This window comes from Ammospiza caudacuta, chromosome Z (assembly GCF_027887145.1).
Source record: "Ammospiza caudacuta isolate bAmmCau1 chromosome Z, bAmmCau1.pri, whole genome shotgun sequence".
Taxonomy (NCBI): domain Eukaryota; kingdom Metazoa; phylum Chordata; class Aves; order Passeriformes; family Passerellidae; genus Ammospiza; species Ammospiza caudacuta.
The window spans coordinates 293,605-309,689 of NC_080632.1; the positions used below are offsets into that span (position 1 = coordinate 293,605).

Genomic DNA, 16,085 nt, shown 5'->3' on the forward strand with positions numbered 1-16,085 from the left:
ACTCTATAGCCAATGAGGCCAATGCATGTATCTAAAGGATGTATATGCATATGGCACAAAGCTTATCTTCATTTGCCCTTTTTCAATGATTTCTTATTGTCAGGATCATTCCCACAAATCTGTGAAGTTCTCTTTCAAAGCTCTCTGTTCCCTGCTATCTGCCCTTTAAGTTTTATTCCCTTATTTGTGAGACGGCAGTCATGCCCATATCAACTGGAGATTGACTTCAAATAAAGAACTACAGTGGGAACAGGTAAACTGAAGAGCAGCCACTGTGATGCCAGTCTCTAATGAATTCCTGACGATTAAGTCTATGCAGAAGCCGTGCAGAGGTGAAGAAATGCAGATGAACCCAGGATCACATGGGGGTTTTTTGGGTAACCAAAACAAAACTCAGAAAAACACAGAATCCCAGACTGTTTTGGACTGGAAGGTACCTTAAAGCTTACTATATATGCCCTCTACTGTGCAGGGACACTTTCCACTAGACCAGGCTGTTCAAGGCCCCCTCCAACCAGGCCTTGTACAGCCCCAGGGATGTGACATCAAAATAAGTTAATTCTTTTTTTTTTTTTTTTAAGGAAACAAAAGCTGATCTGAGGGAATACATCCTCCTCCTTCCCACAAGTTTCTCTGACAACCCAGCACATAATCTGGTGCTTGCCACTAACTCAGTACTTTAGCCAGGAATACATGCTGGTATCTCTGTAGCTTAGGTCTCACTCAAACAGAAGGTAATTTACATGGATAATCCTGTATTAACAGTTCTGTGTAATAAATATGTTTTTTCTGCAGACACCATTTGCATGAGTTAGGAGTACAGCCTGTCACATTGAAGGATCCCCCATACAAACCTCTTGCAAATGAGCAAGCTAAATACATTTTACCAGGGACTAGCTGCTGGCCACCATTGTCCCGCACCCAGTCCATGCATCAGAGTCCCTTGACTTGTCTCCTAGGATCCTACATAACCTTTGCATTAAAGTTGCATTGTTCCTCAGTTCTTTCAGCTCACGCTTCCTCCAACACCCTCTGTGCCCTCACTTTTGCCTTGCCATCATTCACCTAGACTGTCCTGCCTACCACCACTGCTTCAAAGACTCCCACACCTCTGACTCATCCCCACTTCTGCTCCTGGGAGAGGACAGCCCTGGGAACCTCCCTCCTCTGCAGAGGATGCTGATAATGGTCCCAGCCTTCCTTCTCCCTGGAAGTGTAATCAAAGCTCCTTCTTCTCATTCAACATGCCACTATAATGCATTTCTCAGCCTTCCCACACCATTCCATGTTTTCCTGAGTCTCCAACCCCACCTCTCCCCTATGCAGGGTACATGCACATATGGAGGCACTGCTAGATTTTTCCTTTACCCAAAACCCTAATCTGGCAAAACATCACAGAAACAATAGCCCTGCAGAGACAACCCAAGCAGCTGGGGATGCACAAGCATGGATGGGCTGGCAGCACAGCAGAGGAAAAACCTGTCCTTGCATGCTGCTGTTTGGAATTTCCGGTATCTCTAGAAGAGCGCACACAAATCCCTGGGGAGGGATGCCTGAATTCACCCATGTTGCTCTATGAAGACTAGAAAATCTCTTTGGATCCTCTCATGAGGAAGATCCACCCCTTCCAACAGGCAGACAGTGAATGTGGTTTCCCAATTACGTGAGAGCTGCACACATGTAGTTTGGGAGGAAGCACCTAGCTGGAATGGGACCCTTGCCACGGGTCACATGAGGGGACTGAGGAAGGAGGTGCACATCTCAAACTACAAACCCAACTGGAACTAGCCTAAGCCCTCAACTGCAATTCTCAGACACAGGAATACATAACTCCATAGCTTGCTTCCCTTCAGGAGTTCAAGGAACTGACCCTGGGAGAAATGGGACCAGAGTTAGGACTTTTAACCTGGAAAGACCTGGAAGCACCATGCAAATGAGCTATGAGTAGCCCTCTGAGCTTGGAGAAAGTGACCATTTCTAGTGTCAACCAAGCAGTAACCAGACTGTGGCACAGGTAGCCTGTGCTCTTCCATGTCACTGCACCATAGTGAGTTGGTGCAATATACAGGGCCACAGTCCCAAACCATGGAACATCTGCAGGAGGGACTGGAAGCATTATGGTTGCTCAGCATAGTGTGGATGGAGAGCCCATAGACAAGCAGCACTGTGGTAGGAATGAGCTGAAGATGTGCAAAATGGAGATTTGGGGTCCTTCCCTGCTTTTGGTCCCAATAACTTCCTGCAGATGGGAGCTGCAGGAAGTCTTTTGCCATGTCTTTTGCCATGGCCCAGCAACTTTTCTCAGAGGTAAGAATAGCGGGATTGTAAAGGATTTTCTGATTTTAAGGGATTTCCCAACTACTTTGCTGTGCCCAGTTCCCTTCTTGGAACGAGCATCAGTTAACAGCCACAGGGAGCAAGCACTGACCACCGCTTCCAGCACTGAGGCAGAAGTGCAGGCTGAGGGGCAGCCCTTCTGATTGCTGACTCCCCTCTCATCATGCATTCCCAGTGGAGGAGCAACCCCATCACATCACATCCACCTCTGCAGTTATAGTTTGCACCACAAAGCTGCGGGGTCAGGGCCAGCACTGGGCTGGCAGAGTGGCCGTGACCAGCACTTGCCTGTGGGCAGAAAAGGAAACATAGTGCTGCCAACAGCAAGGTGCTGCAAGAGGTGATGATCAGCAGAGGCATCTTCTGGCCCTCAAGGAGTGGGGCATCAGGAGTGCAGAGCAGAGAAGCCTTCACCCTAAAACCACACTATGGGTACTGTCCGCAGCTCTCCTCAGTCCCATGGAGGGACCAGGAGACTCTAAAACCCCCTGAAAAAGCAAAACCCTCTCTTACACTGTGGAGTCACAGTGTTTGGTGTTGAACCACTCATGAGGGGTACAGTGGTGACCCCTCTTCCCATTCCTCCCAGGCAGATCTCTTCCTTTCAGGCATCCCATCTGGAGAGGAGAGGAAACCCCAGGGGAAGGCAGCACTCATGGAGCAGCCCCTCACCCCACAGCCTCACTGAGACCCCTCTGCTGAACCCTTCTGCTGACCCTTTCCAAGAGCTTCTCCAGCTAATTGGGGTGGGAGCAGCAGAAGGGATATCTGATTTGGCTCCTGCACTAGTGTGCTCTCACTGCTGCTGTTGAGAAACAGCCCGGAATGACCATCATGGCCAGGGGTCCCTCCTTGCACAGCCAGGATGCCTGACCTTCTGCTTGGTAGGTGAAAAAGCAAGAGACGGGTGTTCATTACCCTAGAAATTACCTGAAAAATGACTGCCTGCGGTTGTACCACGCACTGTCTCATCAGCATGGAGCACCACTGCCATAGCATGGAGGAGAGAAAACACAGACATGTGAAACGAGGTATATATAAAAGAGAGACTGAGAAGGACAAACTGAAAGGAGGGGCAAGACCAGATCTTGTGTGTTCCCCTGCCCTATCCGACTGTGCTCTGGCTCAGCTCTGGTGGACCAAGCAAAGACAGAGAAGAGCTGTCTGCTGCACAGGGCAAATGGCTATTAAAATGAGCCAGCTGGGGTCCACTGGGACTTGCACATGTTGCTTTTTTGCATCTGCTATATATTCCAAATCAGAACACCAGGCAGGCATGAAATAACACCTTCTGTGTTCTCCTGCCCCTGGCACAGCTGCCCCCAGGCCCACAGGGCTGCCCAGGATGCAGCAGCAGCAACAGCAGCAGCTCAACAGGAGCTGAGACCATCAGTGCAAGGTGCCACCTTGGGGTTTCAGGGCTTAGTCTGCCTCCTGACTGACCATGTCTCTGCCTCCTTCCTGATAGAGGTGGTGCATCAAGAGCCTTCATTGCCAAAGAAAACCCTGAGGTCCCTGAAAGGCACAATGTTGTCCCCCAAATCACATCCACCACATCCCCTGGTCATCCCTGATGGCAGCAGCAAGCCAGACCTCACAACAAATATTTCCAAGTTATCACATCTTAATATTTTAAAATTAATTAATAAATAGAGGCAAAAGTGGCACATGCCAGGCAGGCTGTCCACAGAAACCCACACAGCAGCCTGAAAGGGAAAAAACGGGAAAAAATTTGTAATGTTAGATATGGTTCGAAGAGTTTAATCCAAAGCAGCTGTAATTAATCTCCCCAGGCTTTCAGAAACCCAGCAGCGCTTGCAGCTGCAGGCACCACTGCTGCTCTGCCTGGAATTTCATGGGAATGGGAAATCCAGCCTAATGCCCTCCTACTCAGCCACCTAAGATATGGGTGGGAAAGGCTCCTGGAAACCTATACATCAAAGTCTCACCACTGCTGCCTTCCAACCACCACCCCATTTAAGAATTTACATTACATTCCATGTACTGAGCACTGCTGACACCAAACCCAATCCTACTTTGGAACAAATGTTATTTACATGTCTAACTGGGACCAAACCCCAGTTCCTCTTTGTTTTCAGCCACATTGAGCTCATTGCTGTCTCACAGAACATGGAAGTTTGATTTCAACCTTTTTCCCTAAGTTTAAACAGGGTATTTCTGAACCTCCTTTTCACAATACATATATGTTTATAAAAAGTTAACAGCTGTGCTTCATTTTAGCCCAAATCCAATTAGGATTGTACACATCCCCAGACATTCCTTTGAAGGCAGTGAGAATTAGCTTGTGCACCCTGCCATGAACACATTTACCCTCATACTTCAAAATAACTGACCTGTTTTTGACCCAATCTTCACATTATCTGCATAAGGGAAACGGTATAATACATTTTACATTTCCACAGTACAATTCATAAGTGGGTGCAGATATTCTCAGATTTTCCAAAGGGACACCCAAATCCAATCTAAATGCCAAGAATTTACCTGTTGTTTTTCTTTTATACATATAAATAGCTGCATTTCCATTCACTCTTTGTTTCTCATTTTCATTTTGTTCTAATATCTGCATGTAAATGTCTGAAAATAGCATCTGTAATTGAAGATTATGAAGTATAGCCAGCTCCTGACAGGCTGCTAAGGAAGATGGATTATCCTCATTTTTCTGTAAATTTTGTCAATTTTGGAATTCATAAGCTATCAACACTGATCAAAATGTGACTGCACAGCTGTGTCAAAGCGGACAGCGCAGCACCGGCGCAGCTCCGAGGACAGCTCTCCCCAGCCACTCAGCCAGGGGCACACTCTGCAGGAATCCTTCCCAGCTGCCTGCAGTATCTACATCCCAATCACACTGCCCTCTCCACCCCTGAAAAAAAAAATCAAATAAATAAGTAAATTGAAAGTACGCAAATTCTCTGGTGCGCCAATTCAGATCACAAAGCACAATTTATTGCATGTTCTCTCTTTTTATTTATCCCTAAGTAGTAAACACAATTTCCATTCAGGGGGTTCGTTATGTTCCACTCCTACCAGACAATCACAGCACACTTGAGGCAATTGTTTAGCCTCTTCCTCTCAATTTTCCCATTACTGGGAGTAAGTACTGTTGGGACTCTTTAATAGCCCGACTGCAGCCCATATCAATAACAGATGAGGTTTAATCGTCCAACACAAAAATTATTTAGGCTCAGTAAGGACATTCAATGTCATTTGCATAATGGCATTTCTATCCTGAGCACCTAACCCATCGTGCATAAACAAGACCCTGGGACCATAAATAATAATAAATCATGACGTCCATGCTCCTCTTGCTGTAATAGGAGCCTCTCCACGTAGAAATTATTTCAGCAGGAAACGGGCACTATAATTTTAAAGACATGTGGCACTGCACAGGCCAGTAAATCACACCCACGCGCACAGTCACGCACACACACGTGCCAGTGAGGCTGCCCACAGTGAACAGCAAAACCCCGTGGAGCAGCAGCACAGAACACTGCCCGTGCTGGCTGCTGGATATGTTTTTAATATTGTTTCTTAGTCAGAGGTAGCAGGCTGAACAAAAGCAATGCCTGAGTAGTGTGTGCAGTGCCTGGGCATGTGCTCGATGGACCTGTCAGTCTGCCAAATCCCTGCTGGGCAATGCCTCAGGCCTGCTGTCCTTGGATCTCTGGGAAAGTCTGATGGGAAGAGAGCTCCGACCTGCAGATGCCTATGTGGGTGTTTTCCAAGCAAGCCCTCCATGGGCCATTGCAGTCCCCAATGCCCAGCAGGGGCAGAAATGCCCAGTGGACTCTCTCAGAATCACTGAGGATGAAACGCCCTCTAAGATCATTGAGTCCCACTGTTAACACTGCCAAGGCTGCCACTAAACTATGTCCTCAAGAGCCATAAACTTCCTTTGGTTCCAAACTGAAGCCTCCACTGAAAACCATGTAAGGCCAGCCCAAGAGTGGTAAATGTACACAATGAGCTGAGGTGGCTTTCCAGATTTCAGCCTCACCTCATCACTAACAAGCACCTGGATGAACAGAAACAGCAACACCACAACAGTGCCAAAGCCAACCTCTGTTTCTACCAGGATTTACTAGTTTCAACATCACATATTTATTCTCAACAACTCCAGCACCTCTCTGTATAACACCAAAAATTGCTGGGTCTCCTGCAGGACACAAAATGATAGGATGACTCACCCAAGCCTCCACCCATCCTTATCAGCACTGCCCAATCCTGCATAGGCCCTTCATTTCTGTCTCCATGCCAGAGTCTCCCAGTTCAGTTTCTGCTGAGAAAAGCAGAAACTCCAGATTTTGTAGAAGCCTGCTCCCAGTTTCAGTGTTGCAACACCAGTGCCGCAACTGCCCCAAGGCCCTCCAATTTCTTCCCTCCAGTCCTCCTCTCTCCAGCCTTCCTCTTCCTCCCTCAGCTACCCTCTCCTGCTTTCCCGGTAAACTTACATGGGGCATTTCTCTTCTTCCCCTGTTTCCTGCCCTCTCCTCAGCACCTGCCCTTTCCCTGCACCTGTTCTCAGCCCAGCACAAACTGAAATTTCTCAGCAGCCTCCACCACCCTATGTGCAATGCTAAAAATGAGGCACCTAAGCAAGAGGTGAGACACACAACTGAAATAAGCGTAGAACAACCCACCCTGGTGGAAAAGTAGTTTACTTTTTGTAAACCCAGCACAAAATTCAGGCTTTTATGCTGCTACTTGCTACAAGATATTGTCCAAAAAATGTTTTTTGTCAGGACGGGAACTGGACACTTTCCCTCTCAATACTAACATTTTCAGCCAGAGGAGGAAGGAAAAGGTACAATCCTCGATCATGGTGGTCCCTCTACTTACTTCCACTGAAGGCACTAAGCTTGACTGTGCAGAAAAGAAAACACAACCCTCAGCACAGTGAATTATTTCCTCATGGAGAAATATGAATCAGAAATGTGAATGCCCTCTGAGAATGCATGAGGCTGGCACCAATATTGCCAGACCTTCAATCCATCCCACTGATGGCTCTTGACACTTGAGAAGCCTTTCAAGAACACTTGGTATTTGTGTAATGCTTTCACATGAACTACCCAAATGTGTTTCACAAATGCCATCTGAGAATCCTGTTATAGTATTTTTTGTATCATGCTAAGCATTGTGTACAATAAACTGGTCTCAAAGTGGTAGATTACCAGGGTCCAAGCCTCACAGGCAGCCAAGCCCCTGCAGTCACTGTACCTACAAAGGCACCAAACCCTTACGCAGGGGAAAGCCAACAGAGAAAGCCACAGACTTTGCTGTTTTGTGGCACGTCACAAAGTCCAAGCTCAACTAATCCACGTCAACCCATGAACTCCTGTATTTCAAAGCCAAACACTAAGCCAACACACATTCTTCATTCTCCAAAAGACTTTTGCTTTTCCTGTTGGTGCTCCTTGGAGTCTCATCATCCCGTGGGGGTCAGGAGCCTTCTGCCTTCGATTTTTGGGGGGGGTAAACTTTCCCTACCATGCTGAATTCCCCCATTAAATCCCCATCAAATTCATCAATATAGAACTGATCTTATTTTCTAAAAAAAGGCAAAAACAAACAAACAAAAAAAAAAAAAACACATTAAACAAAACCCCCATAGTTTTCCAAAGCTTTCCTTTCATTTCTTCACCTTCACCTGAACTAGAATAGTAAAGGGCCACAGTATTGCAGGCCAGTTTCCAGTACAGTGTGTTTATGGAAAAGACAGAAATCTTAAAGATCTTTTCCAATCTGCATGATTGTGTGGTTCTGTGTCTGGGGAGGTAGGAAATATAGGAAAAAGTAGGATATTAGGGGAAAAAAATATGACAGAAAGGTTTATAAGTCATTGGAACAGGCTGCCAAGGGAAGTAGTGGTGTCACTATCTCCAGAAGTGCTCAAAAACATGTGGGTATGGGTGAGGACAGGGTTCAGTGACGAATATGGTGGTGCCACTGGGCTGACAGATGCATTTGATCTTAAAGGTCTTTTCCAACCTTAACAAGTCTGTGATTCTATAAGTGCAAATGTTGTTTTCAGAAGCCTTATGCATCACTTTCTGATTATATGTCCTTGAAGGCATGGGATTAGAAAGGCAGCAGGAACTGAACAAACTAGGCACTGACAGCAGGCAAAGTGACTGGCTTGGATATCTTAACCAGAGTGTTTTGTCCTGAAAACAGAAAGTGCCATGATGGCTGCTAGGAATGTGGAGTGGGGGAGATGCCCCTTGCCCTTCATGCATGCTGCAGGCATGCCTCATGCAAATGGAGGCCCCGGGCAAGGGAGCATCAGGGGAGTGATGCAGTGCTTGCTTTGGGCAGGGAAATGGGCTCCTCACCCTCAGAAATACACCTATGAACAACAGAAATTTTTCGCATATTGGTATGAAAAATTAAGCAAAACGGAGACAAGCTGACAAGTCAGGGTACCCATGAGGTGCTGGTTCCAAGTAAAGACACTGTCTGATGGCACACAGAGCTATTGCTGCTGGATACCCCATCAGCATGACAGGCTTCAGTGATGGACCCTCTATACAGAAGTATCATCAAAGACAACACATTTTAGTGAAACATTTCAGTTGCTATCAAAGCATTTTCTATTGCAAAGACACTGGCGTTGTAAAAGTCACTATTCTTGTGCTAAAACTGCAGAAGACACCTGGGCACCACACACGCCGTGGAGAATCACCACGAGCAGACAGCATCAGGCAACCAGAAGGGAACTCACCGCCGGTATGACCTGAGCACCTCTTCCACCCGAAAAGCTACTTCAGCTCTTATGCCAGAGAGGTATTTAGGGTTATATTTTCAAATATATATTTTTCAAAAAAAATTTTTTTTTTTAATATATATATTTTCAAAATTTCCTCTCCAGTCGCATGAACCAGAACTTGAACAAAAAGACAGACACAGGAGCTGTGCAGTCAACAAAATCTCCCACTGTTATCAAGCCTCACAGTTTGACAATGCCTGAAAGTAATTCATCAGGTACATAATCTGATGACAATCTGTTGTGTAACATAATTTAATTCATTACTTAGTCCTGTGTTGCAATTATTTGGAGAGGTCCTAACAAGCAGTGAAATACTCCAAGCCTAATAGAGCATCTGACAAGTGCAGTTCTTATGCCTGGCTCCAATCCCTAACTCCTATTCCACGAATGCACTCCTCACCTCCAGCACTTCGTTCTCCCTCAGCCCTTTGTGAGTGACTTGTCTGGACTGACAGGGACCTGAGGTCAGCCTTGAGCCTGAAGGGGATTTTGCAGGAGAAACCCTTGCCTCTCCCATGTTGTCCTTATTTCATTCCATTTTCAGGGTGAGAGGAGCAGAGCTGAAATCATGCCCCTACATGTTAATCTACTCTCTTAGTGCAGGAGCTCTCTCCTTTCAGGTTTGGGGTTTGGGGTTTGTTTATTTGTTTGTTTGTTTTTTGTTTGGGAAAATCTGCTGCAAAAAACAAAATCTAAGCAGCCACTATTCATATGGGCAGAGAGGAATTTTGAATCAGTCCCTTTTGTCTGGAACTGGCTTAGCTCTGCAGCTGCTTTTTGTCATCATTCAGACACTAGTGTAGGTTGTTTTGTTCAACCCCATACTAAAAAAAAAAGGCACCCCAAAACTATGGCATTCTTCTGAAAACCCAGCCTCTGCACTGTGCAAGTTTCTCAGACTCCTTGGCACTGCATGCAAAACAATTCTCCATCTCATCCTATACCCTGCTGCTCTTCCTCTAACCACAGTTTTCATTGAGGGCACACCAAAGTTTTCCTTAAACACATAATAACAACTGGAACGAACACAGTGGGTGAGCAGAAAGGGAATGCTACCACCCTTTGAGATCCCTCAAAACTCCCAGAGTTGTCCTTCCTTCTTTATGAGGCTAACATAAACATAGATAGGTTGGTCCATTTTGACATAACTGGCCAACTAGTGCCGTTACATGGCATTGTCTGAGATTGGTGAAGGACCTTGTTTATCTCTCTAAACTAAAAAAGAAAAAAGTATTTATTGCGAAACACATAATAAACAAAGAGATGAAATTGCTCAATGCCAGTTCCCAAATTTCATACCAATGTGAACACTTCTATCAAGATAACAAGTGGGGAAAGCTTTTTTTAGATTTCCTACCTCTCTATCACACTTAGAAGACACAGAAAATCTTCTGGAGGAGATCACCTGCTGCCTTTGCAAGATGTCGTCTTCTATGCAGTCACTAAGCTCTGACTGTAAAACTGGTGGAAGGTGCTGAGATGAAACTTTGTGTCTTGATAAACCTCCCCTTCCAGCATTACCCAACAAGAACAGTGCTGTGGCTGCAATTTCCAAACATTTTTTCGAGGTGTTGGGGGTTAGGATTTTTTCCTTTTGTTTCTTTCATGGAATTTTACCCCAACTGTTGCTAAGAGAGAATAACGAGTGGTATTTAAGAAACAAAAGAAATGGCCAAGGTGGGGGAGAGTGTGGCTGGCTACTTTCTTACCTGGGGTGGGGGGGGGATGTTTTTCTTAGGAGGGCAGAAATGTGAGATTTTGGCAGGGGGCTGGGGACTGGGCTCAGCCCCTCTCACTCTCAACACTGGAGGGGAGACAGGCCCTGCTTGCTGTGGGGAGAATTCACCGCTCGCACGGGGTTCTCCTACCGTGAGGGAAGCGCTGCTCAAAAGAACAGCCATTGCACTGGGACCTCATTAACACCAAACCTCACTAAAGAACAGACCCTCACCACCCACTTAGCGCCTCAAGGGAAACCCGGGGACCCTGAGGCCTCCCAGGGAGCCTCTCCCTGCCCTCTTTGCGAGGGCAGCTGCGGCAGCCCAGCCCCGCTCCGGGTTTCTCACTACAGTGTAACCCAGCACCTGATACATTTCATTTGCTACTCTGGAGTGAGCTCTTCCATGCCGTCCCACCAGCTGCTACGAGGCTCTGCTGCACTCCCTTCCTCTATCCAGCCTGCCCGCCATTACCCCATGAGGGAGAGGCGGCCGAGCTGGCGCCACAGCGCCCCCTGCAGGCGCGGGGCAATCACGGCGCCCCCTGCCGGCCGGGAGCCACCGGCGCCCCTGCTGGCCGTGGCCGGAACTGCAAGGGGGGGAAAGGGCCGAGAGAGGCAGAAACTGGGAATGGGAATGGGAATGGGAATGGGACTGGGAATGGGAATGGGAATGGGAATGGGAATGGGAATGGGACTGGGACTGGGAATGGGAATGGGAATGGGAATGGGACTGGGACTGGGAATGGGACTGGGACTGGGACTGGGAATGGGACTGGGACTGGGACTGGGAATGGGAATGGGACTGGGAATGGGAATGGGACTGGGAATGGGACTGGGAATGGGAATGGGAACGGGACTGGGAATGGGAACGGGAATGGGAATGGGAATGGGAATGGGACTGGGAATGGGAATGGGACTGGGAATGGGACTGGGAATGGGACTGGGAATGGGAATGGGAATGGGACTGGGACTGGGAATGGGAATGGGACTGGGACTGAGAATGGGAATGGGAATGGGACTGGGAATGGGACTGGGAATGGGACTGGGAATGGGAATGGGAATGGGACTGGGACTGGGAATGGGAATGGGAATGGGAATGGGAATGGGAATGGGAATGGGACTGGGACTGAGAATGGGAATGGGAATGGGACTGGGAATGGGACTGGGAATGGGAATGGGAATGGGACTGGGACTGAGAATGGGACTGGGAATGGGAATGGGAATGGGACTGGGACTGGGAATGGAAATGGGAAAGGGACTGGGACTGGGAATGGGACTGGGAATGGGACTGGGAATGGAACTGGGACTGGGAATGGGACTGGGAATGGGAATGGGAATGGGACTGGGAATGGGACTGGGAATGGGACTGGGAATGGGAATGGGAATGGGACTGGGAATGGGAATGGAAATGGGACTGGGACTGGGAATGGGAATGGGACTGGGAATGGGAATGGAAATGGGAATGGGAATGGTACTGGGAGTGGGAATGGGAATGGGAATGGGACTGGGACTGGGACTGGGAATGGGAATGTGAATGGGACTGGGACTGGGCCTGGGAATGGGAATGGGAATGGGACTGGGAATGGGACTGGGTCTGAGGTTCTGTGTCAGTGGGTCTGACATTTTTGCTGGGACTGTGTGTCTGGTTCTTTTCATTATTGTTGTCAGGGTTGTTTGTTCACTTTGTTATACACATACATAGAACTGCTTTGCCTTGTTATACACATAAAGGAACTGCTATTCCTCTTCTCATATCTTTGTCTGAAAGCCCCTTAATTTCAAAGTTTTAACACTTTGGAGGGAAGGAGGTAATATTATTTCTATTCTGAAGGAGGTTTCTGCCTTCCTTGCAAACACCTGTATTTCAAACCAAGACACCAGGCTCTCAGGGAAAAAGCTGTCCTCCTGAGCAGCATCCTCATCCCTGAGGAGCTTCCAGAGCAGGGGAGAGCTGGTGTGCCTTTGCCAGCTGCTGACCATGTCACATGCCACCCACATTCCCTCTGCACAATGTGGGAGCCTGCCAGGGGGAGAAGACATCCCTCCAATTAATGCAGACTAAAGAGAAAAGAGACAAGGACAAAGGAGATGTGGGAGCTCAAGCCACAGCAAGGCTGGCCTTTCCTTTAACTTACAAATTTGTATTTTTACATATAGTCATATTTGAGAGCAGTCAGGAGGAAAAAAGGGCAAGGTAATAACCAGGAATACAATGCAATTCTCAAAGGAGCTGTCTACCTTGGTATTTTGGGATTCCTCCTCTTTGATGGGTCAAAGGGAGGAGGAGGTGACAAGGACTCCCCTGTGTAAGAAAAGAACTCAAACTTAGCAACCCTGGGGACAGCGGCAGTCCCCAGAAAAAAGCCATGTAAGCTGGGGGATGTAGCCCAGCAACCCCATTGCTCACACTAGGAGAGAAGCATCATTTGCATCAGCTCCAGCTGTCACTAAGGCTTCCCTAACACCTAACAGGCACTTTGAGAGATCCAGCCTTTCAAATTCACCCTGAAATCCCGGAAACGTGCGTGCTGTTACTCTTCCCCAGCTGGCTGCCACCACAGCAGGGTGTGTGCAATGAAACCCCAGCTCTCTCCTCTTCCAGAGCTTCTCTTCAGCATGGTTATGCTCCCAAGGCATTGCAGACAGCAGGAAATGCTCCCTGTCACCTTCTGGAAAGGTCCGCAGGAGAAATCCTGACCCCAGGATTCCCATTACTTCCAGACCAAGTGGGGAAGTTGGTCAGCACCTGGTCCCACCAGGAGTGTGCTCTGGGGAGAAGGGTACCCCTGTCTCTGTGCCAGACAGGAGAGTGGGCAACCCCCGGACTGCCCACCTGCCCTTCTTCCCACCTCTCCTGCTCACTCCCAGACCAGCCATTTCAATTGCAGACCCCCTCAACATCCTCAGCTGCCCCGAAAGCGGCAGGGCTGCTTTTCACAAGGATCATGTTGATGCAGGAAGACGTTTGCTGGGTACACGGCTCCTGTCATGCTCCTTCCCCAGAAAACTCTGCCTCCACAGCCCTACCGTCACGCAGAATACACACAGGTGTCATACCACAGAATCTGCTGTGACTGTCACCGCCCAGCACAGCCTGACATAACGCGGTGGCACACGCACAGAAATCCTTGCGGTCTTCAGCAGCTCATGCACAAAAAATGCTCACAAGGAAGGGTGAAGGAGTAGGTGTGCAAAGAGGAGGGACTGGCCAAAGGAGCTGTGCTTTCTGCTGCTATTTTAGAAGAAAAGCCTTTTCACTCACTCAAAAAGAAAGAAAGAAAAAAAAAAGTTGATTTTAGCAGTAAGAAACACTATGGTGGGCTTCTTTCTCCTTTTTCAATGTAAACCAGAGCAGAGCCAAAGAAGGTGGTGCACCCCTCTGCATCCCCAGCAGTGCAATGAAGGGACATAGGGCTCAGAGAAGACACTGTCCTGAGGAGCCTTCAGCCTCCACAGCAGCACAGGGGTTGCATGGAAGCATCTGAGACAGACGGTGGAGCTCTATCAGACACTTTTGCAGAATAACTCGACGATGCTGAGCTGGAGACAGCAGCTGACAGCACAGCCCTCAGGCTCAAAGTGCTTTGTGCATGGAGCAGCTCTAGGAAAACACCTCCTGCAAGAAGATGGGGTAAGTGCCACTGTCATCTTCCTGACGTTGCTGCAGTGTCACAGTGAAGCACTCCGTTTTGCAGCTCAGTACTGGCCCTCTCATCTTTTACCTGTTTAGTTTTTACTGTTATTGAAAGGTTCTACTGGACAAGAAAAGCTATTGCCAGCCTGACATTTCCTTCAGAGGGCACAGCCGGCCGGCAGAGAGGGCTCGGTGGGCGCGGGCACGCTCCCACAGCACACCCGGCCGTGCATTACCCGGCGGGAGCGGCTCGCTGCCCCGGCACGGCACCAGCCGCACAGCCCAGCGCCCGGGGCCCCAGCGACGGCGGCGAGGGGCCCGTCCTGCGGCCAGCGGGAGCGCGGCTCTGTCCCCACGCGTCCCCAGGGGTCACGGTGCCGGCGCTCCAGCTGCGGTCCCCGCGCCCTCCTGCCCGCCCGCGCCCCACGCCCTTTCCATTCGGGAGAGCTATTGATCTGCTGGCAGCAATGGCCTGGATAATTAGCCAGGAATTAGGGTTTCTATTACAGCCAGGAGGCTGCCCCAGCTGATTTATCACCTGAATAATTTACTGTGATTGAAAGGAAATTAAAATGAACTCCATTTGACAACTGCGCTTTTATAGCCTTTAGTGAAGACTCAAAAGCCAAATTAATAGCCTGGTGTTGTTTGATAGTCTACTGAGAGTAAATATGGGAAGGTTTTTTGCCTCCTGATGTGCTCTCCTAGGCTTGATTTTAGAGCTGGGATTTTCTTCCCCTCCCACCAGTAAGGCTGCAGCCTGGAACAAGGGAGATTTCAGCTGCAAAAGCCATAGAACTGCCCTTACTCCTCTCCACCCTCCCTCTCATTCTCTCTTCTGTGGGTACAGAGGATCACAGAGTCAGCAGACTGGGGATGAGCAGGCAGCCCCTGGCCCAGCACCAGCAGCCAGGGCTGCCAGCAGGATGGCCTGAGAGAAGGGAAGGCACAGGGGCAACGCAGCCCTCCACAAACCCATCCTGCATCCCTCAGCACCCACAGACCCATCCTGCATCCCTCAGCCCCTGTCACCACCCAGAACCACTCCTGAATGCTGGGCTGCATCCCACCATGGCCCAGGGTGCTGCCCCTGCAGCGCCGTGTCCTCCTCCCCACTGCAGCCTGCACTCCTGGAGAGTGGGCAGAGCATTGCCAGCTGCTGCTTCACCCTTCTTTGTCTTCATTGTTTCTCAATTTTATATTTGTGTACATTTATTGAGCCACATATTATTGTTTCCTTTTCCTTTTCAACTTGCTTTTCATGTAGCACACCATGTAATGCAGCCATGGTGAAGAGCTTGCCTCGGAATGCTCAAGTCATTCCGGCAAGTGGCAGGTTGAGAAAATATTTAGTTCCTCAAACTATCCATGAATAATTTTCATAATTTTCAGTGTTTCTGGACAACACGAAGTTTTGGGAAGACACAAACAAATCATAGCTCTGCATTTCTCAATAAAAGTGTCAGAGTATTTTCAGATGCTCAACAGCCTCTATCTACCCAAAGGTTTCCCAAGAAAAAGCATATTTCTCATGCTCTGGGGACCAGGATCCGGCATGCAGTCCTGCAGCTCACAGAATCATTGCATGGATTGCACTGGGAGCAAGA

At 48.4% G+C, this 16,085-nt stretch overlaps 1 protein-coding gene across 2 annotated transcripts in view; it reads right to left on the bottom strand.

Annotated features, from left to right (window-relative positions):
• Positions 1–16,085, bottom strand: part of PAX5 (paired box 5) — a 148,396-nt gene that overhangs the window by 73,607 nt on the left and 58,704 nt on the right. The window contains exon 7 of one of the 2 annotated variants that reach the window (XM_058823650.1): positions 3,268–3,324. The exons of the other annotated variant lie outside the window; for it this stretch is intronic. Coding sequence (XP_058679633.1) covers positions 3,268–3,324 — 57 coding nt within the window. The remainder of the gene's footprint in view (positions 1–3,267; positions 3,325–16,085) is intronic. 2 annotated transcript variants of the gene reach the window in all.